The sequence below is a fragment of the Serinus canaria genome, chromosome 1 (genome assembly GCF_022539315.1).
Source record: "Serinus canaria isolate serCan28SL12 chromosome 1, serCan2020, whole genome shotgun sequence".
Lineage (NCBI taxonomy): Eukaryota > Metazoa > Chordata > Aves > Passeriformes > Fringillidae > Serinus > Serinus canaria.
Genome location: NC_066313.1, coordinates 67,133,436 through 67,159,281, shown reverse-complemented (window position 1 = coordinate 67,159,281; position 25,846 = coordinate 67,133,436). Strand labels below are relative to the sequence as shown.

The following is a 25,846-nucleotide window of genomic DNA, read 5'->3' as shown; positions in this document are numbered from 1 at the left end:
TAAGAACAGCCATTCAGCACATGTCAGCAGACTGCATTTTGAAATCTGTTATAAGCAACGGAAGGCACGCAGTAACAAGAAAACCTTTTAACAGGGAATTAAAATTTCAAGTACAATGCTTCTATGTTCTTCTACCCCAGGATATAGAATTTAACAAATTGTTGAGTCAGTAAACAGGTATTTTTTAAGTCTTTCAGAAGCATGAATATTTACTTCTCATTGAAATTAATATGTGGTATCATATCTATGGGTAGTACGGACAGTTTATACCTCTTCATATACTATAAATATTGTCTTTTGTCAAGATTTCTGGTACATTAATTAATTATGGGTTAATTAATTTTGCCTGTGTTTGTAATGGCTTCCAACCAGATTTTGTTTATCAAGCACCAAGATAGGCTTTGGAATTTTCTTCGGTGTAAAGTCTGTTGACTTTTAAATTGTCCCTTCAGTAGTATCTGGTCCAGCACAATTTTTTAACCATTGCTATTTTATCAGCAGGATTATTTTGGAAATTTTTTGCTTTAGGATTTCCACGGATGTGGAAGTACTTAGGTAAAGAACTATAATAAATCACCAAATAAAAGGCTTCTGCCAAGAAGCAGAAAATAATATGCACTCCCCATCTGAGGCAGATAAAACAGGAACTTCTAGGCCTAAAAGGCAGAACAAAGAGATTTAGGTTAAATATTAAAAAAACATTTTCTAATGCCAAAGCATACTGAAGCACTTCTGCCTAGAGAGGTGACAGGACCTGTTTCATGTGAAATTTGTAAGAACAAGATAGATAGATACTGTCAGTAATGGCATAACTGACTTTGCCCTACAGTGGAGAGAAATGGATTAGGTGACCTTCTGAGAGCTATAAATATGACAATAAGCTTGCTTGGAAGCATATTTTTTGATCTTAACTGTTGAATGTTTTTGTCGAAGAAAAAAAAGGAAAGCTGTTAGCTGCCAGGATATATCCATTGTACATTCAAAGATTATCTGCTCTCTTCTCTTTTTCTTCAGTCCCATGACTGCATGTTTCTATATCCTTTTTTTCTATTTTGTCCAAGTTAAACACATAGGAGATGAAAAGTGTGATGTGTCACTGTAAAAAGTGAGAGTCTTTGTGATACAAGTTTGTATTCTGTCTTTTCATAACTAAACAGTTGATGGTGAAAGAGTTGTGAGAGGAGCCAGAAGACCTCTTTATTACGTTTTATTTTGTTCTAACAGTTAGAATTTAAGTTAGGCTGAGTAAATGTAATTAATAGAAATAAATCAGTTTTTTGTTCACTTTTGTAAGTTGTAAATGCAGAATGAATGTTATTGCCACTGGTGCTCCACAAATATTCAGTATAACATAATAAATTTCATGAGGTGCTTGTTTATCCCATCAGGTGAATGATAAGGGAAGAAGTGTAAACATAAATTCCATTGTAATTTCATTGTGTACTAACTGAATGACACGTGTAGCAGCCTTCTGTTGTTAATCTTGTGCTGTGCCTTTTGGGGGCTGGGGCTGTGTTGCAGGTGATCCAGCCCTTGGTGCAGCAGCCCACTTTGCCTGTAGTGAAGCAGTCGGTGAAGGAGCGGCTTGGTCCAGTACCTGCGAGTAATATTGAACCTGCAGAAGCACAGGGTGCCAACACAGAAGTCGCTCAGGTTGGTATCGTAGTGAGGAATTCGGTTGCCTGTTCTTTCTGAAATAGGTTCTGTAGTGTAAGAATGTACCAGTTACTTCTATGGTGCAAGTTACTTCTATTTACTACTTCAAAGTGCTTCTGCTTACATTGTTAGTGGTGTTTTCCTGTAACGTTTTCCTCAGTGCAGTGATATTTGGCTTTTTTACCTGAGCCTGGTAAAAAAGCCAAATAATTTTTTTGTATTGTAGCTTTTTACAGAGTTTAAAAAGAAAAACTGAAAAGCTTTCAGTCTGTTTCAGAATTGTTGTGTTGAATTGCTGGTGTCAGATTTCAAAATAAAGTGAGTCTCTATCCAAAGAAGTAAAAGCTAATTTTTTTTCTATGTATATGTATTTTATCTGTTAAACACCTAAAACCATTAGAGAATGAAGCTCTGTATCTAGAGGAATTTTTAGAATTTGTTCCTCTCCCCTAATAAAAGGAAGAATGTAACCACAGTACCAGTGTGAATAATGACAGAATCTGGTGTGTTACTCCCATTAGAAATAGTCTTTAATGTTTTATTATATTTGCAATATTTCCTTCTTAGCAGTACGCTGCTGCTTTGGTTTTACCTCTGGAAAGGGAGACCAGCACAAATCAGAACCCATTTGTAACTTAAACCACTTTCTGCATTTGATGCAGATGTAATCTGCAGATAGCAGATTATAGAACACAAGGGCCGTAGTGTATTTAAAAGGGCCTGTGTAGATAGTCCTCTACCAGCTAGCATGTCTGGAGCTTCTTGCAAAAAATATGTAGGATAATCTTTGATTCCAAATTTGGCTTTGTATTTGTCTTACCCAATTATAGATGTATATTAACTGAAAAATCAAATATCTAAAATTAATTTTATCAATAGTTTGAATATTTTTCTTTCATTGTTGCTTAAAAGTCTATGATTTTATTAGTTAAATATTTTTTCTAAATTGCTAGTGCTTGTAGTGTACATTTGAAGTATAATTATGCTTTGTTTTCTTAGAATGTGACTAAATTATCTGTGAAGGATAGACTGGGTTTTGTGTCAAAGCCAGTTACTCCAGCAACTGAAAAGGTAAGAAAATGTCTCATATTTCCTCATATTTATTTTCAGTAGAATTTTTTTATCAAACCCCTTGTGCCAATATTGTTTCATAACTACGAATAAAACAATTTGTGAAGGATTAGTATTAGGAAGTATAATAAGTCAAAACTCAGCAGATGGCTAAATGATTATAAGAAGGACAAAAGCTGCTATTTTGTGGATTTTGTTTAATCTATCACATTCCTTTTATTCAGTCATACAAAGAACTGGATATGTTCCATAATCCTGACGTGTTTAGAAGTATACAAAAATAAATTTTAAAAATAAATAAATTTTGACATTACATATGATGCTGTAGAACACAGTTCTATAAAATGTTTCTGGTCTTCTGTGACCCTTAAAAGATGATGCTGTAAACAGTTGCCGTTTTATTTGGTTTTACAATTTGCAGTACTTTGTTGAAAGATAAAGGTGGAAATTAATCAGTATAGAAAGGACAAAGGTAAGGGGGGAAAGGTGCATCAGAATTGTGGTTATAAGCTATGTATTTTGGCCAGTGTTTCCAATTTTCAGAATACAAAGTGCTTGATGTGTTTACTATAGTAGCAAAGTTTGTAATGCATGTTTCCAGATCTATTTGGCACTTCAGGGGATCAGCTTCCTCAATGTTTTTTTAACATTGATTTGAAAAACTGGTAGTAGAAACACAGAAAGTTTTACCTCATAACAGGATTCCTCTGTCTAGGTATATATCTTTTCTATTAGGAGTTAGCTTGACCTGAAATAAATGAAGCATCCACTATATTTCCCCACACACATCCCCTCCCACCCCTTTTCAGTATGGCAGTTGATGGATGAAGTGGCACCTAACAGGTAAAATTCACTCCAGAGATACTTAACATAGAAAGGGAATAATACTTGAAGTTGATAATGTTAGTTGTCATATTAGAGAATGTCTTTGATTCATTTCAAGCCAAGCAGTCCTCCTAAATGCATTGATTAAGGCTTCCTGCCTGTATTTTGTTGTTAGTTTGATTAGTTCCACTCCTGGTACTCTAAATTAGTTGCAGATAAATACCTTGCTGTATATTCCTGATCTACATTTTACATACATAATACGTACTTACTTTAGAAATAGGAAGTCTGCTTCATCTTGCAGCTTGAATGGAAATAGTTTTCCTCGTTGTGTAAGAGTTGAGTTATCTTGAAGCACTTTTCTTCAAAGAGTAAATTTTATGCTAGAATATTTTTCTGTTCTATTGTCTTATAGTACAGATGTGATTTTGCTGAGAGGCTGTTCACCGGATGTGTTGTAAAACAGCAGTTTCCTTTGACATTTTTAATAGGATTCTAGAACCTGATTTGACTTACTTTTACCTACTACCGCCTCTTTACAAAGAAATACCTTGCTTAGTTTGCAGTCGTTCTATTTTATAACCATTAGAAATAAAATGATTGACTTCCATCAAAAAATAGAGGCATCATGTCCTACATGTTTTTTTTTGCGCCTGATGGAGTGCATGGTTTGACAAGAATTTTGCAATGAGAAAAGAGCTATCTATTCTTCCCAAAGAGTGGGAGGAAAAGGTGCGAAAACCATCATTGTGAGACTTTGTGGGATCTGTATAGGGAGTTAAAATTTGTGGACTTGTGAAGAGATGCACGCTATTCACACTATTGCTTCTCTTGAATAGTGTAAAGCTATTTAGAAGACATTAGTGTTGCTCTTGACTTGTTTGTGTTGGTGCTGTGGCTTCTCTTCTTACATCTCCTACATAAAAGAGACAAGGGGATGTGGTTCACTCTGCCCTGAAGACAGTTCAGGCTGAGAGGAATATGTCAGTATTTTTGTCTTTGCTTGATCCTCTGTTTGTCTTGTAGCCTGTCCTAAAGCTACTTTGTAATAGAAACTGTATGATTCAGATATTCATACTTAAATGTTCTTTAATAGATTTATAAAAAAAATCTTTCATCTTTGTAATGGCCTGCTTAGAGCATTTTGTACCACCTTCTATAGTACCTTATAAAGTGTGTTGGTTTCTTTTTGCTGTTGTTTTCTATGCACTGTGTACTCTTAAAAACACTTTACTCTGGGAAGAAGTAGTATAATATCACACTGAAGTGCAGAGGGTTTATATGAACTGTTCCTGTTGTAAATTCTTCTAAGCTCTTGGTCTTCCTTTCTGTTTCTTGTCTGTCTCTTTTTTCCCCCCCTTCCTCTTGGTGGGCATTTTGCTGTTTTATGGAGTGCATGGTGACTAATAAAATCTGCATGCATCTTTTAATTTTCCACATAGATGGAAAGTATTTTTAAACTTCTGGAAGTCATACCAATTACATAAATTCTTCTATTTGCTAACAAGGTGGACAAGATCATACCTATATTATCTCTAGGACTTAGCTGTGTATTTTTCAGTATTAGCATGCCAAAAAAACTCTTTAAGGAACAGGCTCAGAAAACAGTTAAAATCTTCAGATATTGTGGAGAAGTGCATAGTATGTTTTAGGGAGATTGTAAAGCAGTCCTTGGTGTTCTCAGTAAGTCATGGAGAAATTTCATACCTCATTACAAATGTAGGAAGGAGAACAGAGAGACATAGGAGTCTCTTCCTGGGCTGTATAATGTTGAAGACTTCCTTGTTCTTGAGTTACTTCTTGCTGATTGTGCAAGCTCTACTTTGCACCAACTGCATATGAAAAGAAACTGTTGTCTCTACATTGGACCTTAGTCTCTAAAATTATGTTGAACTTTTGCTTGGAAAAATTCATGCAGCCATGAAATACTGTATTTTAGACTTCAAAACACAAAAACAACAGTTACTCTTGCAAAAATCTCAATCTTCTGTTTTCATAATTATGCTCAAATACATAAATATTTATGTATTTGAAACTTGGAAGTGCATACAAAATTTCAGTGGAGAGGATTTATTCGCTGATGTTGATGGCTTACATATCTGATGTAGTGCTGCCTCTTCAGAAATTGTTTAACTTCAACCACTCCAAATATAATTGCTCCACAAATTTTTAGATTCCGTATCAGCAAAGGAGACAAAAGAAAGGACACTTATATATTTTTAAGCACTCATGCGGGTTTTTTAAAAGATTGAAATTCTCTGGCAAAAAAATAAAATGATTTCCTCCTATAGGTTTTATCTACTTCTACTGGCTTGACAAAAACTGTGTACAACCCTGCTGCTTTGAAGGCAGCACAGAAATCTTTGCCTGTTGTTTCCACTTCCGTGCTAGACTCTAATGAAGCACAGAAGAAAAAACAGGTAAATTAAATATGCTTCTTTTTAAAATGGACCTAGGTTGGGAACTTGTGACCTAGAGATAGAGTATGTATATTCATCTCAAGATCGTAGATGAAACTTGTTGCAAGATTAAATTCACTATAATGTTTTTTTTCCCCCCACATATTACAAGAAAATTCAGCATTGTTTTGTTATTTTTCAGTGTATGTTCAGGCAGTGTAAGCAGGTTTAAAACTGTAGAAATTCAAAATGTGAAACACTTTTTCCTGGAATCAGAATCTACACTTTGAGGTATGAATTGTCTGTTGTGAGTGAAAGGGAGTATAGTATAGTCACTGTTCTTCTCTCTTAAACTATTCTGGAACTGGCCTCTATTCTCAGTGTTATTTTGTACGTGTGACCAAAATGGTTTCTCCAAGAGAACTCTGCATTTTGTTGTTTCTTAGCTATAGTTCTTCTGCACCCACTTTTATTTTTACATAGTGCTAGGCTTTCTCTTTTTTATATATGTTAGAAAGGAAATGCAACAAAAATGTATTTGGACTCAATAGGTCACTCAGTTATAGTTTAGCTTGCTTAGAATTTTCAGGAGAGCACAGCAAAGCTCCTTCTTCAGGTTTATTCTTATCATTTAGAGAAACTAAATAGAGGACATTGTTTGCCTTACTGTTTTTTGACCACAAATTACAATACTAAGGTTACATCCAAACGTAAGTGTTGAAATCAGTATAATTGTTAAAGATTTTGGTCAAGTACTGCTAAATTCTGTAATTTATGTCTAATGTAATTTGAACTAGCAGTTTGTAGCTGTGCGTGAATTTTGCCACTGGTCCAGAATTTATAGAAAGCAGTTCTGATTTTGAGATTTCATTTCGTGTTTGTCCCCTAACACATGCTTTTAGAATTAGAGCCTTTGCCTTTCAAGTGGAGATGCTAAATGCCTGTAAAATGGCAAAAAACTTGTAATTAAATTGTTGACTCAACAGTTGTAGAGGTTTTTTTGAGAGAAGACTGAAGTTGTGCCTAAGTGATTGGCTCCTTTTCCATGTGATCTTGTGCTCCTTCCTGCCTTCAGAGATTTCTGTTACAATATACTAGTACTTGTGGAAAAACATTATTTTGTGGGACTGACTCCCTTCTTTTCCTCCTGTCTCCCTGCCTTTTTTTCAAATTCATCCCATTATCTTACCTTCCCTTTCCCTTCAGAAAAATGATTGCACACTGTATTGAAAAACTAACATTTCATGCAGCAGAATTTGTCAGTATTTGGGAAGACATACTGAAACTTGACTGCTATTTATTTTTCTATGGCTGCTGTGAATTTACAGTCTTTGTATAAAATATTCCACTTGCAATTGATCCCAGTTGATCATCTTCTGCCTCTCCTCTACTACTCCATTAAATATATTGATATCAAAGCTCTTAAGGGTTTTCTACTGTCTAAGACTTCTGTATTTGAGAACAAGAAGCAACTGCTTTCTTACAAGCACCATTAGTAGGCTCTGAGCACAGCAGGGGTGGCATCTCATCCTGTTTCTCATTCAGAGTGCAGTATTGTCACTTACTGATCAGTTTCAGTTCATTTTGATTTGCCCATTGCCTGGTCAAGGTTCTGTTGTTGGTAGATGGAGTAGCTGTACTGTTGGTTCCCAGTTAGAGTGCTCATACACAAAAGAGGTGCTTTTCTTTGGGTGACACTTCAAAAAAAAGCTTTCTTTTTACTTGTAAAAATTCTGGAGAGTGTGTTCTAATTGATGGACTTGATTTATTACAGTTGCTTTCAAAATAATTGTGCTCACACATTTAAAACTTGCATGCTGTACCTCTTGAGGTAGTGTAATATGTTGCCTTTCAGCTTTCAGTGGAGTTGTGTAAGGTGTTACTTTATATGTGAACAATAATAAAGTCTTCCCAGCACAGATCTAACTAAAAAAGATAATTCAGTCTTTAATTTGGTGATGGCGTTATAGTCTAAAACATAGTTGGAAATATCAGTATCTTGCATTTCCTATTACTAATTTTTTCCCTGTTACTGTAAGTTACTCCTGTGTAGTTGTCAGGCATAGTAAAGTATTCTGGCACTAATGCTTCAAAGTCTAGAAACTTTCTGTAATCTTTTTATGCTTCTAGGAGGCACTGCGACTTCAACAAGATGTGAGGAAAAAGAAGCAAGAAATCTTGGAGAAGCACATTGAAACACAGAAGGTAAAATACTGGTATTAAAGACAGTCACCAATTCAGTTACAAAATCTCAGTCCAGTTAAAAATATTTCAGAATTTGTAAGAATGAACAAAAAAAAGTCTATAAAATAAGCATTCTCTTAGAATGGCATTATCATACTATTTCAAGTTTATAGTTTTAATCGAACTTGTCCTGTTAGTTCACTTAAATAAAACTCTACAAGCTCATGCAATTTATGTCAAATTTAATTGATACTGCCTGATTTGGGAGCAACATGCATATGTTTGGGAGAAGGGAAAGCCTAAGTTCTGTTCAACAAGAGCAGGAGATAATGATGTAGAAAATGATGCATGACTGCACTTAGGCTTAGGAAGAGAAAAAAAGTCAAAGTGTCATATAAGTTGAATAAAATTTTAAATTAATTCAAGTGTGTTAGGCAAATCTGTCCAAGTGAATTGGAAATACCAGTTGTTCATTTGGAAACTAATCAGAGATTCAGACAAAGATTTTCATTTATACAACCTGTTAAAAGTCCTTTGTGTTAATTTGTAGGTCAAAAGAAATGCAGTATTTGTTTTTTCCATAAGTTATACTGACCTCTGCAAAACAGGTCTGTATTAGTAGTTGCTGAGTAAAAAGACTCTTGTTTTTTTTAACTGGACAGATGCTGATTTCAAAGCTGGAGAAGAATAAAGCCATGAAGTCAGAAGACAAAGCAGAAATCATGAAAACACTGGAAATTTTGACTAATAGCATTACCAAGTTAAAGGATGAATTAAAAGGCGTATCACCAGGAGGAGGCGCTCCTTTAAAAAGCATGAAAACTAAAACTCAGGTAGTCAAGTTTTGGTCAGCTTTTTACTAGATGAATTCACGTTTGTTTCAGAAGAATAAAAATAAGTAGTCCCATTAGCAGTATTTAAAACCCAAACTGGTTTAGTTTTTAAGTCCTTTTTGAAGTGAGATTTATTTTGCCTTCTTATCAAAGGAGCATAGTTAATTTTAAAACCATGCTGTTGTCTAAAAGCTGTATCTGCTGTTACACAGATACTGCATCGTCTAGAAGATGAAAAAGAACCAAATCAAAAATCGTGTGATTCTTTCTTTTACTTTGTCGAATGCTTTGTGTATAATCTATTGCTTTCATAAATTTTGAATAGAAATTATGAAAATAGTATTTCTTATGTGAAAAGATTATAGTTAGGCACCACAAATATCTTCTGTTCAGGCTTTATTCACAAAACAAACTGTACTGGTATGCAATTTCCTGTGACTCTTTGTGTCACGGAAATTTGTTAATATAGTAATCTTTTAAGATTGAAGATTATACTGATCAGTTTTCCTTTGATCTAGGTGCCCATATTTGGATTTTACCTGTGAGAATTATTTTTCCCTGGGCTTTTTTTAGTTTATCTAATCACCATAACATCTTGAATTTTTATTGTATGTATCTTTAGAAAAAAATCCATTAACTTTGGCTTTGCTTGTTAGTCTAAAAGGTTTGGCATCACAAAGCTCAGCTGGAAGTTTTGCTTTGCCATGAAGGCTCCTAAGCTTGTGTTTTGTTTGTTTTTGGAGGTGAAAACCCAGTGTAATAAGCAGTATACCTGCAAAGTTACAGCTTTTTATTGAACAGTTGTTTCCTTAGTACAAAATGTGAACTGTGGAACTAATAATTCACCATAACAATTTCTTAGATGCAGAAGGAGTTACTAGATACTGAACTGGATTTATACAAGAAGATGCAAGCTGGGGAAGAAGTTACTGAATTAAGACGAAAATATACAGAACTGCAGCTGGAAGTATGTTTGTGTCTTCTTTTGTAGCAATTAACTTTTAATCAAATATTTTTCTTTATGTTTATTAGCTTGCATATTGTATCATGAACTATTTTTATCCAGAGTGCACTACTAAGTTGCATGTAAATGGAGACATTTAGCAATAATCTTTTAAAAAAACACTTTCTCTACTGCAGTGGAATTGAGAAATAGTATTGTCTCTAATTGCATTTGCTAATCTGTTTAAATTCTGTAACTATTCAGATTACATGATATTTTATAGATTTGTGGGTATTAATGCTTTCTTGAGAATGTGGAGTGGTTTTAAATTGTTGGCTGAAGGTCATTTTGTGTTTGAGCCAGAAAAGTTAAGAAATACTGCCTAATCTTTTGTCCCTAAGCATTAGCATCCTTTTAACGAGATAAATCAAAAAGCCCAAGATGCCAAAAGTAATATTATTACAGTGTTGGTTTCAAGAGGAGAACTTAACAGAAGCAAATACAGTGTTTGAAGAAGTATTCAATGTGTAGAAACACAATTTTTTCTTCAAGTATTTAATTTGAAAAAAAATTGAGATGGCTGTACAAAATTCTTCATATGTGTGTCTAATTTTGAGAAATTATGAATACTGTGAGTGTTATTCTGTGTTACATTGCACTTTCTTACAATATCTACTTGAATCACTTGATAATCTGATTTCTTTTTGCTGTTAAGCAGGGCTGCTGTGTCAGCTAAATGGCTCTTGTCTTAATGAAGTTTGATCATGTCTTAGGTATTACTGCACACGAATACAGTGCACGTATGTGTGGCCAAGTTGCATTAAATCCTTACTTTAAAACTAAGTTGTTATGCAGCTTTGGTAATTGTGAAAATAGTTTTGCTGATAAATCAAGCCAATTGAATAGAGATGATACAAAAGCTTATGTTAACAGTATGTTTTCTGATGGTAATGCTGTGTAAGTGTACTGAAAGCTTGTTTATAAATTCTGCATCTCATAAAACAAGTGAATTGAATGATATGTAAAACAGGAAAAGTAGGTGCACATTTAAGATGAAGTTACGTCATAGCTGAGTGCACTAATCTTACTCTGTCTCTAAGTCTGTTTGTATTTTGAGTTAGGTTAAAAAGAGCTTTTTCAGGACAGTAATATATAAATGAATTTTCTGAAGCCTTTAGCAAATAACACCAGAAGCGGATGGAGAAAAACAGGGTCATCAGTATTGCACACTTACATTTCAGGGGACAGCATTAAATATATCTCTTGCACAGATTACAAGAGGGAAATGTTGAGGGTTTTTTTCCTTGATGTTTGTTTGATTCTTCAGTATTGTTAAAAATTCTTTTAAAAACTTCTATTTACACATTGTGCTTGTGACTTTGACTCCCAGAATATTTAATGTGTTGTTTCTTTGACTCATAACCTGTTTTTCTGTTCCAGGTGACCCTGACCTTACTGAAAGAAAATCCAAATAGTTTACAGCTTGTTTGTTGAGTCAGCGTGCCTGAATTACTCATTTAAACATTTTAAAATGCTTAAAAAACCCCAAACAAAGAACAAAACTGAAAAAGCCCAAATGCCTCAGGATTATGTTTATAAAAAACTAAAAAGCAAACTAGATACTACTGTAAAATTATCTGAGTAATTTAATGAATAAAGCCATAAGAAAATGATCTCCTCATGGATGGCATCACTGACATGGATTAAAGTAGTGCCATCACTGCTTGAGTTCGTAAACACTGTAGGATTTATTAAAAGTGTAGTGATTTCATTTAACATTTGATTCCTATGGCAGATCTATTTGGGTTCAAAAAGATGTGCTTTCTTGCTGTAAACATTGAAATGAAATACCTGAAAGTGGTTTTTCAAAGCTTAAAATAACTTTTTGAAATTCTTTTTTAAATGACTGTCCCTGTCATCAGCCTTTTGATTGTTCTTGAAGAGCATATGCTAATTCTTTAGAAGGGGTACACAGGTACTGTGGAAGTGGACATTTTTGAGTACCTAGAGCCAAGTGTTCACTGAATACTTTGTCCTTGGAGGTGCCCATTAAAAGCCTTTGTTTCGCATCTCACAATTCTGTGGCCAAAAGCTCTTAAGCTGCAATAATTCTGGTCAGAATAAAGGTCTTGCCTAAACTTCAGAGACAAATGGATAAAGTAAAGAGACTAAGTAGGTAGACACCATATCAAGAAATTTTGATAATGAAATTTCAGTTATGCAGCAGTTGTTTTTTTCCTATGAGGTGTTAATCTTCACAGATAAGGGCTCTTTTGATACCTGGTTCTTGTTTGCTATTTCCGTCCTATTATTGAACTGGTAATAATTGACCATTTTTAAGACCTCCTCTTTCTGGGGATTTCATGGGGATGTGTTTTTAAGAAACATCAGAATATGTGTTTGTTAATTCTACCTAAATATATACACCGTGAATTTTAACCTATCAATATGTTATGTGTAAACATCGTAGGCTGCCAAGCGGGGGATTCTCTCTTCAGTTCGCGGCAGAGGGGTTCACGCGAGAGGCCGGGGCACGTCGCGCAGCAGAGGCAGAGGAATACGGGGCCGGGGCAGAGGCAGAGGAGTTCCTGTGCACGCGGTGGTGGATCATCGGCCCAGGGCACTGGAGATCTCCGCCTTCACCGAAAGCGACAGAGAGGATCTTCTGCCTCATTTTGCGGTATGTCACAATTGCACTCTTTGTTTTTTTCCCCCTTTGGATAGCATCCTTCCATTGAATGACTTGTTTTCTCCTGATTCACTTCATCTGGAAATATTATCTAGGAATGAATCTTTAGTATGATATACAGAGGAAGCATTAGGAAAAGGTAAAACAGGAAAATACGCTATTGCTTCAACTAGTTATAGCTGTAATCACATAGCATTTACAAGGCTTTTTTCTTTTTTCTTTCAAACAGCTTGTAATATTTATTTGCTCAGGACAAATGTAAATGTTTTACATTTTTTAGGTACAAAAAGATACAATAACTCAAGGGATGGTGAGAACAAAGATTGATTTATTGCCAAACTTTCAGTACCTGAAGTCAGTCTGTCTTTGTTGAAGTACCTTAACAAGAGCCTAATGGAAATTTCCTTCAAATATTTTCCATTCTTTTGCCCAACTATCTGAATTTAAGAGTCAGAGTAAAAATTGTGTATTTCTTGAAAAGGCATCCAGACGTTTCTGTCTAATCATATACTTAAGCTTAAGAAGTCAGATATTTTTCTACTTTTTTTCCTATTTTCAGTCTAAAAAATTATGAATTGACATATGTAATTTTTAACCAAATTTTTCTTTGCAAATATAGTAGTGAAAAATCAACATAAATTTATGAAAACACTTATCCTCCAATTAAAAAAAAAAAGAGTACAATTTAAGCAATTTTGTTTATTTTGTGGAATAAATGCTAAGAATATCATGTGAATGTCCATCTGTGTAACCCTCCTCTTTATTTGTTTGGGGTTTTTTCCCCAACATTTAATTGCAGTTAAATTGCAGGTCCTCTCTGAAGGGAGAAGTCAGGAGCCAGTTAGTCCACTAAATTCTACTCCAGTCAATGTTCTTAATATTTCCTGTCTGGCAGTCATGCAAGAAGCTTAAAAAAAAAATAATTCAAACAAGGACCTGTCTCTCTTTGTGTAGGAAACTTACTAGCTTTAACAAGCCAAAATATTAATCAAAAACAACCTTACTAACATGAACAAATGCAATTCCATTCACAGTGTTAGTAGGATAACTGAGAAAAAAAATTCATTATTCAATTTTGCAGGTTGCAAGTTTGCTGTTTTAAACTTGCTTCAAATTCCATTGGAAATGCTCTGAGCTGTATTGCTGTTTTTTTGATGTGATACCACAGCCCTCTAATATCAGCAGTGCAGTCCACTTGCACAGATGGGGTTTTTTGTTGGTCTTTGCAGCTTACAGTGATGGCAGCATCAAAGGTAGCAGTACCATCATGGCTATTACAGGAATAGCTAAGTCATGTTAAGATGCTGAAATGCAGTTAAGTTTTCAGACTTTTTCTGCAGCTCCTGTAGAAATACTTCCGTGGAAGAGTTTCATAAGAGGCTAATGTAATCATTTCAAGATCCCTTCTTTCTAATCAGAGTAGAAATACTGAAGCAGAGCAGCCTATTTCGATAATAGTTTTACCTCATACCTATAGGAATTGGGAAATCCAGAGACAAGAGCAGTTTGATGGTTTAGAAATGCAAGTACGAGTAACTCTATTCTTGGCTAGGACTAGTACTCTAGCATTAAGACTGTGAAGTATACACTGTTTTAGTTTTCTACTTTTTTTTTTTAATGACATTTTGTTTAGGACTGCATTTTTAAGGGTGGGAGAACTATTTTACTAAACTTTTTTTTTTGTTTTGTTTATTTATCAAAAGCAATATGGTGAAATTGAAGATTGCCAGATAGATGACTCTTCTCTCCATGCAGTGATTACTTTTAAAACAAGAGCAGAAGCTGAAGCTGTGAGTATAGTCTTTCTTGAAAATACACTGCAGCATTCTAATACTTTCTGTTTATGTTACACTTATGTATTTGATTAAATGTAATACTGTTAACTATTTTAAAACTATTGACACAAAAGTCTAAATTCAACAAAAGATGTCAGAACCGTATGGTACTGAAATACTTAAGAAATTAAGTTTATAGCAAAGCAAGGTGCAGAATGTAAGAGGGAAATTAAGAGAAACAGTTAGGAATTGATGTTTAGATGTCTTGGTTTATCTTCATTTAATTGCCAATTTTTTTCACCTGCAGACTTGGTACCCTCATAGTCTACCTGGAATTTCACTGACATCCTGCATAGTCAACCTGTATATTTACTTGGGGATCAGTTTGGTTTACCTTTGTCTGAAAACCTCTGGGAGTGTAAATGGGTTTTGGTGTGATTCTTTTTTCCCCCCTCTGTAGCATATTTTTAGAAATTTATGGAGTTACAGAAGCATAAAGTTGCAGAAGTAACTTTTAGAAACTAAAATCCAGAGTTGACTTATGTTATAATTCAGTATCATTAGAACTTAATAAATTTGGCTCAGCAGGACTCCTGCCTTTCTTGGTCCATGGTATAACCATATAGTATAGGTATATTATGTCATCCTGAACAAATTAATGAACATAGTTGTTCTACAAATGATTTTTTTTTCTTCAAAATACTTGTGTCACTATTGGGTTGGAGTGTTCCTTAAAATAGTAGGGACTGCAGAAAGAGTGGATTCATATTTGCAGTATGGCAGTATAGAAAGATTTCAGTTTATGTTTATGTTCTGCACAAATTTTATCTTGTGGAGTTTACTTGAACAGTTTTCATACCTGGCCAGACTATTCTCTTTGTCATCTTGAGATGCCAGTAAGGTGACTGACAGAAAAAAACCTGCTATTTACAATGCACATTAACCACTGGGGACAATAGTTTTGAACACTCAGGGTATCATTTATGGTTAGATATTTTGATATCCATGTGCCAAAGATGTTTTAAAAAACACTGAATTTGTTTTGTTTGTGAAACTCTTAGCTATAGGAATGATGAGCACTAACTGTATGGAGCTAATATTTATTCTGGAAAACAGGAGGTACAATTAATGGTACATGATGTATAGTGACTTATAGGGGAAAACTAGTATTGTACAGCTGTATTGAAGGAACACAGTTCAACAGTGAACAAAAGTTCTGTTCAAAGATAAAAGCTCCTGTAATTTGTATATTCATAAATGAATTGAATTAAAGTTGGGATTTTGGTTCTGGTGCTTTCTGGTATTGGGTACTTCCTTTTGCAGTTTCATATTCTTCGACATTGTAGTTTGCATAAGAAATACTTATAAGTGTGGAGAGAAAGTTTTGCTTCTGAAAAGAGAAATAGGTCACCTAGAGCAATTACCTGTTTTTGTGGATTATCCAAATAAAGTCTTTACTTCTCCCAGATGGAGTATGATTCAGTGCAAGGATCAGATCAGGATTCATGATCAGTGTTTGAGATGTCCATGTTTTAGTAAGCATTAAGACATTTAATTGTCAACTTTGTGTTTGATTAGACTTTGTGTCTAATTTCAGCTTCATTTTTAAATGAAGATTTTATCAAAACTGGATTCAACCAAATCTAGGAAAATTTGTATTTTCTTTAAGATATTATTACATATTCAGTGTATTTCCATTGGTATGTCTGTGTTTACAACTAAAGCGTTAAAGCTGATAATTTGGGAAGTTATAGAAGGTAATCATTAAAAACATCTGCTGAGGCAAATTGTGAAGTAAATGCAGCTAATATTTTACCTTCTTAAATGAAAATAGGCCTAGACTTTATGATCATGTATGTTCTAGCCTAGAAGGAAGAGGAGGATTCCCTGTTGTAAAACATTGCATTTTTATGTAGTAGTAATTTCTTCCAAAGATTACAAGTTATTTCTGGACCTAAATGTCACTTATAAGTACTTTTAAAAATTCTAGTTGTGTGACATTGTGATGAGACCATGGACAAAAAGCTCCTGAGCTGCATTTTAATAAGCATAGAATCTTTTAAATTTATCATAAATTTATATGTACAGATTTAAAATTTATACCTGGGGACTTTAATATCACACAATTCATGTTCAGATGTCATTGAACATGTAATTGTTTCTACATTTCACATTATGCTGTACTTTCAGATTGTACTATAAATCTTTTGTGACCATGACGGTTATTTCGGAATGTTGCTAACGCTGATTTATGCTCATTCATGTTACTTTAATTTGAACATACTATTTCTAAAGCAGCCACTTAATGCAGCTGGTACTTAGAAAGACATGACTATCCCATAAGTTAGAAATTTTACATTTCAATTACAACATCTTTACAGGAAGTGGAATGTTTTCCAGTAGATTAAATTGTAATCACAAAGGGGCTTTTTTTTCAGTTGTTTGCTTGTTGGGTTTTTAAAAATATGTTAAATCATTTGTAGGGATGTCTTATCTTCCAGTGTTATGCATTAACAGTTTTGTGTCTGACTTTAAAAAGTGAGGAACCCAGCAAAATAATACTTAAAAAACAGGAAGGTGTTGGTTCCATATGTTACCCACATTACCAAATGATTTATGGTTTTCCAAGCTTATTTTCTTCTGAATGTATTTTCATCATTTTCCTCAAAGGATGAATGAATTGCCTGTGCAGTGAATGAAGTAGTTTCATTTAACCTAATCACAGTACTTCAGTATGATCATATTGCAACTTAGACTTTCTTTTGTAAAGTCATTTGTAACTAAGATAGTTAAACTTGTTTTAGGCTGCAATTCATGGATCTCGTTTCAAAGGACAAGAGCTAAAGTTGGCATGGAACAAGCCTGTTGCTAGTATGTCAGCTGTTGAAACAGAAGAAGCTGAACCTGATGAAGAAGAAGTAAGCTTGCTTTTCTTTATTTTTTATTTTAAATTTTCTTTTTTATGATGAAATAATACAGCTTTTTCAAAAAGAAAATTTATCTGTGGATTCATACTTGTATTTTTTAATCTAAGTCACATTTTGATATCAGAAAGTAGATTTCTGTATATTTCTCGGGGTTTAGGGTGTTGGAATTCTAGATACTTTGCTTTTGCTTGCAGAAATATTTCATTTCTTACATAACAAAAAACTTTAGAGGATATAGCTAGAAAATGAAAGGCACAGGTTTGAACTTGCATGAGAGATTGAAGATTTTGTCTAAAACATGGGTTTGTGCCATCTGCTTTTGGCACTAATTTCTTAGAGGATCATATTTTAGACTCTTAATTTTCCTTTATGGATATGGCTCAGAGGATACAGGGGAAGGAGTAATTCAGAGCATTTTCTGACCTTACTCAAATATCTAAAGTACCTTTGCTGAGTGTTAGTCTTCATCATGGTCTATAAGAGGCACTAAAGCCTTGTCCAAATAATCCTAATTGGTAATGTAGGAATAGTGGGGCAATATATATTGATGCAGTCTAACTCATTACACTTAAAATACCTATGTTTGTGAATTCAGAAAAATAAATGTCACCTGGGGATAAAGTCAAGCAGTCTTTTTCCAAATTTATTTACTGTCAGTTAACTGTATACACATAATTGGCATAGAAAAGTTCAAGTGGAAGTGCACCTTGACTTACTTGATGACAATATTTTCTCTGCATCTTTTTCCTGTGGCATATTGGTGGATTTACCATAGAAGCAGCTTCAGAGGTTTGCTTTGATACAACCAAATTTGGTTAGTTCACTTACATTGGTGGTGTTCACTTTCTGTTTTTTTCCCGAAGAAAGCCACTTTGTCTGCTGGCTTCCTGTCTCCAAAAATGCCAATTTGTTTTTTGTGTGCCAGTTGAAGATAGATTCCTCTCATATTAGACATTTGTGCATTCCAGTTTACTGGGTGCTACTTTCCTCAGGCATTGTTGGATGGTCAAGAGCATGAGTGAACAAGACACTATATTTTGGAATCTTCAGAGCATCTTAGGTATTTTGTCACATCTCCTTCAGGGAAGTGTTGCCTTGGAGCATCAACAGCAGTGTGTTGATGCAAGGAGTCTGCATTTCTGAGAGGTCTCTTTTAGTAACCACTTCACTGAGGCTTCTTGTGTAGCGAAGGAAGGGCATGCAGGGATGGGCAAACATCTCAGCAGAGTAAAGGAAGGAATGTACAGATTCATTGGTAGGTGAACTACAGAGACATCTGTCTTTAACTGCCTTAGCTAATTATTCTTGTGGAAAATGCCTAAGAGTTGAACTTGGATCAAAACCCTTAGCTGTTCATGGGTTTTCTCTGCTTGCTACTTAGTTAATTTTTGTTTTATAGCAGCAGTTGTAAGCACATGAAAAAGTTTTCTTCAGTATTCCATATCTGTAATGACATGTTAGTTTAGCTGAGTACTATGCTAGAGAAGGTAGCAGGCTTAAGACTTGAATAAAAAGACTTGTCTCAAAAAAAGAAAAAAAGCTATATAATTCAGCTGAGTGAGATTCTTAATAATGAAATAGGGTTCCCAGTTCATTATGTAAATAAGAGGAAAGTCTTTTGGACTTGAGCACTTTAGAAAATCCCTGGTGAGTAGGCAGCTAATTATAAAAGCATCTGGTATTCCTAGATGCCTTGTGTTCTTCACCTGGGTGCCTAAGATTTGACTCTGCTGAGTCAGCAGTTGATCCCTAAGAGTATAAAATGTGTAAGTAGTGATAAGCTTTTAATCGTCAGGGGTTTGCAGTTGAGGGACCTCTTGAGTCAGAAATGTGATGTCTTTGTAGTTAAAAGGCCTTGACATGTGTTTATTGTATTAATTTAGCTGGTTTCTTTAGAATCTGAGTAACATCTGTAGTGTCCTGTAATAAGGAATGCTAGTGTTCAACTATGTCCGAATAAGTCTATTCTAACTATGTCTGTCTAAATTGGATCTGCCACCTCCATGTTCTCTCTTCACTTTCTTTAAGATGCTTTATGTGCAGGGACACTGTCATAGTTCCCTCAGTTATTTTATCTCCCTGTAGTTGTTCCCCTCTATGGAAGCCTGGCTTTTTTGATCATCTGTACTACCACTCAGTCTTGTGCTCTGCAGAGGTCTGCGCTGTACACTACCCAGGACTACTCCTCTTTGACTATTGCAGTGTTGTATTTTAGCTCACTGAACATCAGGGAATACCAGGAAAGAATCTAAGTCCTTAGAAAGCTTCTGTGTTTTAGTCAGGGTCAGACTATGCAGGCATACGTTGATAGGTAAGGTGTCAACAGAGCTCCTTTTGAGACTGTGCTTTCCATATGCAAGAGTAAAGAAGATAGTAGTTTCTCTTGGAAAAGAGCCTGCTGGAAAGACAGACGGCTTAGTTCTAGCTTTCTTCAGCCTACAGCCTCTTCTGTCTCAGAAGACTTCATAATTTTTCAATAACACCTTACACCTCTGGCTGAATTTGGAAATACTGTAGCAAAAAAACTATAGTTCCTTAGATACAAAGAATAAGCAAGAAAGAAAACAGCAGCTATCTAACAGCTGGGCAGTTTTGCTAGAGAAAGACATCTTTGTGTTTTATTCCTTTCTTTAGCTATGGCAGAGTTTGCTATGTTAGGTGTGATCATCATAAATTTTCAAAGATGGGATAGTTTATATACACCTCTGTGTCTATATGTAGGTAGAAATTAAAGCACCTTACAGTCAAAGGCTTTGAAGTCTGTCAAGTTACTATGTTATGGAACAGAATTGAGAATATACTAATACAGTTTGTCTGAATTTCTCTAAATACCTGTCTCCCTGCCTAGTTTAATTTTTTATATTGATTTCAATCTTGATTAAGCTGTCAAAATCAAAAAATCCCAGATTCAGCCTTTTTGATACTGTGGAACATGTGGATTTAAGTTCTTGGGTGAAAACAGACGTAGATACTTTGAACCTGCAAAAAACCATTAGTTTTCAGGATAGCGTATTAAGTTTCATGGAAAGTTAGCAGCTTGGACATGAATGATATGCTGAAGAATCAGAAGAGCTGTTTAAGAATGAGGTGCATGTGTCATGGTCATCTTGAAGTCAAGTTTCATTTGCCATTTAATAATATATCTATATAAGGCATATATATCCAGTGTACTTTATTGGTAAAGCAATAATGTTTACCTATTCACAACCAAATTTTCTTCTGTATTAAAGTGCAAGTGCCAGAGATTTGTATTTTGCCTTTTGATTTTTAACATTTTTTCATATAACAGTTATCACATTTTTCTCTTGAAGTTTCAGGAAGAATCTTTGGTGGATGACTCACTGCTTCAAGATGATGATGAAGAGGAAGAGGAAAACGAATCTCGTTCATGGAGAAGATGATTCAACTGATCAACGACAATGCTAGAGCTGCACCTGTGTTGCATTAGTATTACCTAATGTACTTCTGCATCTTTGTATTAAAAGGGGTTTTGTGATGAAGTTGGATTCAGATATAGATTAAAAAGCAGCTGGTCGGTTATACATTTTGAGAGATTGATGTTTGAGTTACATTTCAGTAAATGATTGCTAAAGACATCATACTAGGAACATATGCAATGTTTTTATTACATAGTTCTACAGAAAGTTACAGAATTCTTTGGGTTCTTTGTAATTTACTGAATTGGTCAAACACAAATGACCAAAAGTTGTTATAACATAGATAATTTTTGTTCTATTCCAGATACGGAATGAAAATTTGCATTTAAAATCTTTGTGAATGTTTTCAGAAATGAATAGATAACAGTACTAAACTGAAGTCTCTAAAGTTATGTATTCATAATATTGCATAGTAGTATGCTTAGGCTTTACTATGTACTAGCCTTTTGTTGGATTTGTGTACGTATTTTACCTATGGGTTTTAATGATAAAGTGTATGACTGCTTTGCATATAAGTCCTTATGACTTTAAGATGTTTAAAAAATAAAGAAATGGAATGGTCTTAAAAAAAAAAAGAAAAAGAAAAAAAAAAGCAATAACCAAAAAAGCTAAGGCAATGGTCCTTCATGATGAAAAAAAAAAAAAAAAAAAAGAAAAAAAAAGAGAAAAGACCATTCCAGATGGCAACCCCCACCCCCATGTTCACAAAAGGAGCTTGAATCACTATCACTTACACTAAAATAATATTGAATATATAAACCAATCTCAATCGTGTTTTATCTACATTAACACATTTGTACTCTTCATAAAAACTTTTGGATGTTCTGAATTTTAAGTGATGCAAGTCAAATCTTAAATAGAATAATACTCTCAACAATAAGGAATTTTTTAATATATCTTGCACTGGGCAACTCTAGAAGAAAGTTTGATGCCACAAAAATAACACGCAGTACTGAAATATAATTTAGAAAAATATGTGAGGAGAATCTGAATACTTAGTAGGTAATAGTCTAAACATTTGAGTACACAACTAATGCATTTTTTTTATATTCTTGTGGTTTTAATATTACATTTTTTCATTTCAAATGTAACACTTGGAAAATCCTATGTTCACACTATAGTACATATTCATTCAAAAATACGTGAAATGTTAGTATACTCTACAGAAAGTCTTCATTGGCTCTTTCTAGCTGGTCTTTCTGGTGTATGAGGTCTGAAGTTGCTTCTTAGAAAGGGGAACTGTCTACCCTTTTGCAGTAAAGGACTTCTCAGAAAGACTTGGTTTTATTTTTTTTTAGTGGCATTTTGCTAGACTGGTTTCAGAAGGAAACCCATGTTAAGTATTAAATTCTTGGGTTTTGTTTTTTTCTGAAGGGATTGAGTGGGGTGTTGTTTTGATTTAATATTTTCCCCCCATTAATTCATTAATGAGTGCATCATAAAACCACTGTCTTACTTATCAAATAGATGGATATGAGCCTGTACCGCCATTCACTTAAGTGTTGGACTCGATGATTCTTGTGGGTCCCTTCCAACTTGGAATATTCTGTGATTTTGTGGTAGTACTTCAGTTAATAAGGTTTTTTCTTTAGTCCATGTTTTTGTCTTTTGCTGGAAAGAAGGGGAGAACAGGTGTAAGTCATGTCCCTGTTTTTTTTTTGGTTTTTTTTTTTTCAATTCCAAAGTAGGAATGGAGGAAAGTAGAAGTAGTAGCATTCTAGGGAGAAGAGCTCCAGCTGTAGAATTTTTGTTTATGCTTTTCAGTTATTTAAAGGGATTTCAAGAACTGGATCTTGGTTTTTTTGTTGAGCTTTTTGTTTGGCTTTCCCCTCTGTCCTGATGTGTATGCATATCTTGCAAAAAACATGCACTTAAATTTTTGTACAGTCCTAGTTTCACATTGAAATGTCACAATTGACTGCCATGCTTGTTACACTAAGTTCTAAATTTTGCCATAAGGAATTGTATTTGGGAAATTTATTTCCTTTTACACTGAATTTAAGGCAAAATAAAATATTTTAAGAACCTGTTTATCCAGTGCTCTGAATGAGCTGTTCTAATTCACTGAATTAAGTGCAAACTTTCCTTTTCCTTTTCCAAACATTTAAATAATTTAATACATTTGAAGGGGGCTAAATTGACAATCCATGATGTGGGGATTTTTTGTGTGTTGTCTTACAGAACAGGTACAGCACAGTAAAACACTGTCCATGCTCCATAAAGTGTTTGTGTGGCATGCTTTGCTGCTCAAACCTGCCTTTTCACTGCAGTCACTCAACACAAGCTAACAGCAACTATAAGTGTGTTTATTACATGGATGCTTCTTACAAATCATCTGAAATTGCTGTATCATATAATTTGAAAACTTGGGTTCCAAGTTTGCCTGCTTGTTTTGAATTCAGCCTGGTAATGCATCCATCCAAGATTCATTTCTTGAATCTTTACACCCTGCAAAGGAGGAAACCTTTAAAATTCTTTTTATCACCTTCCTTTTGCAAACTTTTTATTGGTGTGTATTTTGTTCCCTGCTGTTACCTTGTGATATTCTGAATGGTTGAAAAACACCAGAATCAGAATGGCTTGGTTTATTCTCACTTTAAAACCAACCCCAATAAAAACTAACCTGTGGCTCTATGTCATTCAGTATAAGAAAACAGTGTCCCAGTTACAGTCTGAATGGATTCTATACAGATTTCTGTCATTGTCTAATTATTTTCTTCATTTGATTTCTTGTTGGCTTGCTCTGTCTTCCTTGTCTAGCTCTGCTCTTCCCTCCATCTTTTTGCTGCTACCTTAGCCAATGCTTGTCACTTCAGTTCAGTCAGATCCTTATTAACATAGCTTACAGTGAAATCTTTTGTCACCTGGAGCAACATCCTTGTTTCAGTCAACAAACCAAACATCCTGCTGGCTTGGTTTTCCTCAATACAGCTTTTCAAAATTTCCATGGAATAAAAGGTAACATTTAAGAAGGTATGTTGTTTTCCACTTGGATGCTGAAGGACTTGAGTAAGATGGGAGCTGACATGCAGTTCAGTGGCATTACTGTTAAAAACTAGATTTGGTTGAACTACAAAACATTTGAAGTAAAGAGAATCAGTAATTCAGACTATATTAAATCTCTACAAAACAGTAGATTAACAAGAATAAATCTTTGAAACAATGCTTATGGCCAGTACTGTTCATATTTTTTCTTCTCTTAAGACTAGTCATACACTACAGTTGTACAAACACAAAGTGATATAAAGGGGTAGAGACCTTCAATGAAACACCTCATTGACTAATTCAAATTTGTTTTTTTTTCATGTTGCAGCTAATGAAGATATAGTCAGATTTAATTCTATATTACTTTTATTGCAACTAAGACAGTAATTTACAATGAAAAATATGTAAATTTAGAACAACTGGAACAAATAACAGATATTTAAGGGTTTTCTGGGAAAAAAAGTGAAATTTGAAAAAAATTTTTTATTCATCACAGTGTTCTGAGTGGAGTTGTATCTTACTGTATTGGTGTTACAGCACTTGATTACTTTCAAATGAACCTGTTTAACAAAGTAAAAGTTCTTGATCAAGATAAAAGAAGAAAGCTTCATCTTTCTCTAATGAGCCAATATAGCTGTAAACTTACCCTTGGGGAAGATGAACCTTTAGTTTTTGTGTACTCTGTAAAGAGGTCAATGTAGACCTATTTAAATGCACTAGTGTGCTTGTTACACAGGTACCTAAATACTGCAGTCTTATAAGTTTTTTTTATTTAAATAAGCCTCTGCTTGTTTTATTCTGAACCACGTTTTTACTCTGAGGACATCAAAAATACAACAAAAATAGACTTCAGTGATTTCAATCTTTATTTGAATTCTCTTGAGATCTAATGAGAACTCTAATGAGAAGGATTTCAAGAACATACCACCTATACCAGCAATACCATCTATTTTCCTAATAGATAATTATTTTAAAAATCTTTCTATATGTGTTAATGCTAAAACTTATCTGAATAATTGTACTTTGTTCTTGGTTCAAATGAAGATTAACATTTTTTTCTTCTTCTTGCAGTAAGCTTGTAATCCTGAGACCAGTTGATGTCTTTGAAAATCATCTCATCTGACCCTGTGGTATAGTATAGTAATTTTGATGTTATAGTTTTAATTCTTGAATTCCAATATTCTTCTTGCTTTGTTAGCAGAACAGATTAATTCAGTTTCTCCCTCTCTCTGCCAAAGCTTGAAATACCATATTTAACAAATCTGTCTGGTCCAGTTGATGAGCTGGATTTTAGTATTTCCTTATCATCATATAGAATAAAAATGTTTGAGACATACACTCTTCAAAATTAATTTTTCTGAAAAATGTCCATAGTATACATGTTTGTTTCATTTTGACCTCTTGGATACAGGGGGGGTAGAATAGTCTTTTTACTATTCTACACTATTTTATTTTTTTGTGTTGCAGATATACATAATTTTTTTTGGTAGTAATTTGATGGGTAAAAATATTCTTTAAAAAGTCAGATCTTCTGATATCATCTAATGTACACTCTTTATCTGCAAAGAAAAAAGAGAAAAGTAATTATGTTAGAGTTCCTCCTGACAAGCTCAGAAGATTATTGGAAATCAGAAATGTTGTTTACAGGCCCCAAAACTTCAGCAGTGCTGATGTTCTTTTCCTAGTTGCTGAAGAATGGCTTCTGTTTCTTAAACCTAGTGTTCTTTTAAATGCAAAAGGAAAAGAAACACTAGCTTCTCAAAAATATTTTTGTGATAGTCTGCAGCCAGACAGGGTATGTCCCAGCTCTAAAGCATATGAACTCTTCTCTAACCAATAATTTGCTCTTTAGGGAAACGGCAAAAGTTTCTTAGCTTTTAAAGGTCATAATTTATTCTATGTCTTGCACAAAATTTTGTGCAATAAAGATATTTGAGCCAAAGAAAAAAAAAGACTTCGCAAAAATGTGTGTTGATCTATGCATGTAAGAATCTCTATCCTTTTGCTAAAGTCACGTGCATGTTGCTAGTGCATGTATAGTGTAGCCGAGATCTGCTGAAGCACAGAAATGCCTTTAGGGTAAAACCCCTCATTTTTATAGAGCTTCCCAGTTCTACCGAGC

General features: G+C 34.2%; 1 protein-coding gene across 3 annotated transcripts in view; it reads left to right on the top strand.

The window, feature by feature from the left end:
- RBM26 (RNA binding motif protein 26) overlaps positions 1-22,772 on the top strand; it is a 48,607-nt gene extending 25,835 nt beyond the window's left edge. For 2 of the 3 annotated variants that reach the window (XM_009085295.4, XM_018908772.3), the window contains exons 13-22: positions 1,522-1,653; positions 2,656-2,727; positions 5,844-5,972; positions 8,082-8,156; positions 8,798-8,968; positions 9,831-9,935; positions 12,382-12,591; positions 14,304-14,390; positions 17,180-17,293; positions 20,614-22,772. In XM_009085295.4, coding sequence (XP_009083543.1) covers positions 1,522-1,653; positions 2,656-2,727; positions 5,844-5,972; positions 8,082-8,156; positions 8,798-8,968; positions 9,831-9,935; positions 12,382-12,591; positions 14,304-14,390; positions 17,180-17,293; positions 20,614-20,703 — 1,185 coding nt within the window. In that variant the 3' untranslated portion in view covers positions 20,704-22,772. The remainder of the gene's footprint in view (positions 1-1,521; positions 1,654-2,655; positions 2,728-5,843; positions 5,973-8,081; positions 8,157-8,797; positions 8,969-9,830; positions 9,936-12,381; positions 12,592-14,303; positions 14,391-17,179; positions 17,294-20,613) is intronic. The other variant, XM_018908773.3, reaches the window with a different exon arrangement.
- The last annotated feature ends 3,074 nt before the right edge of the window (positions 22,773-25,846 follow it).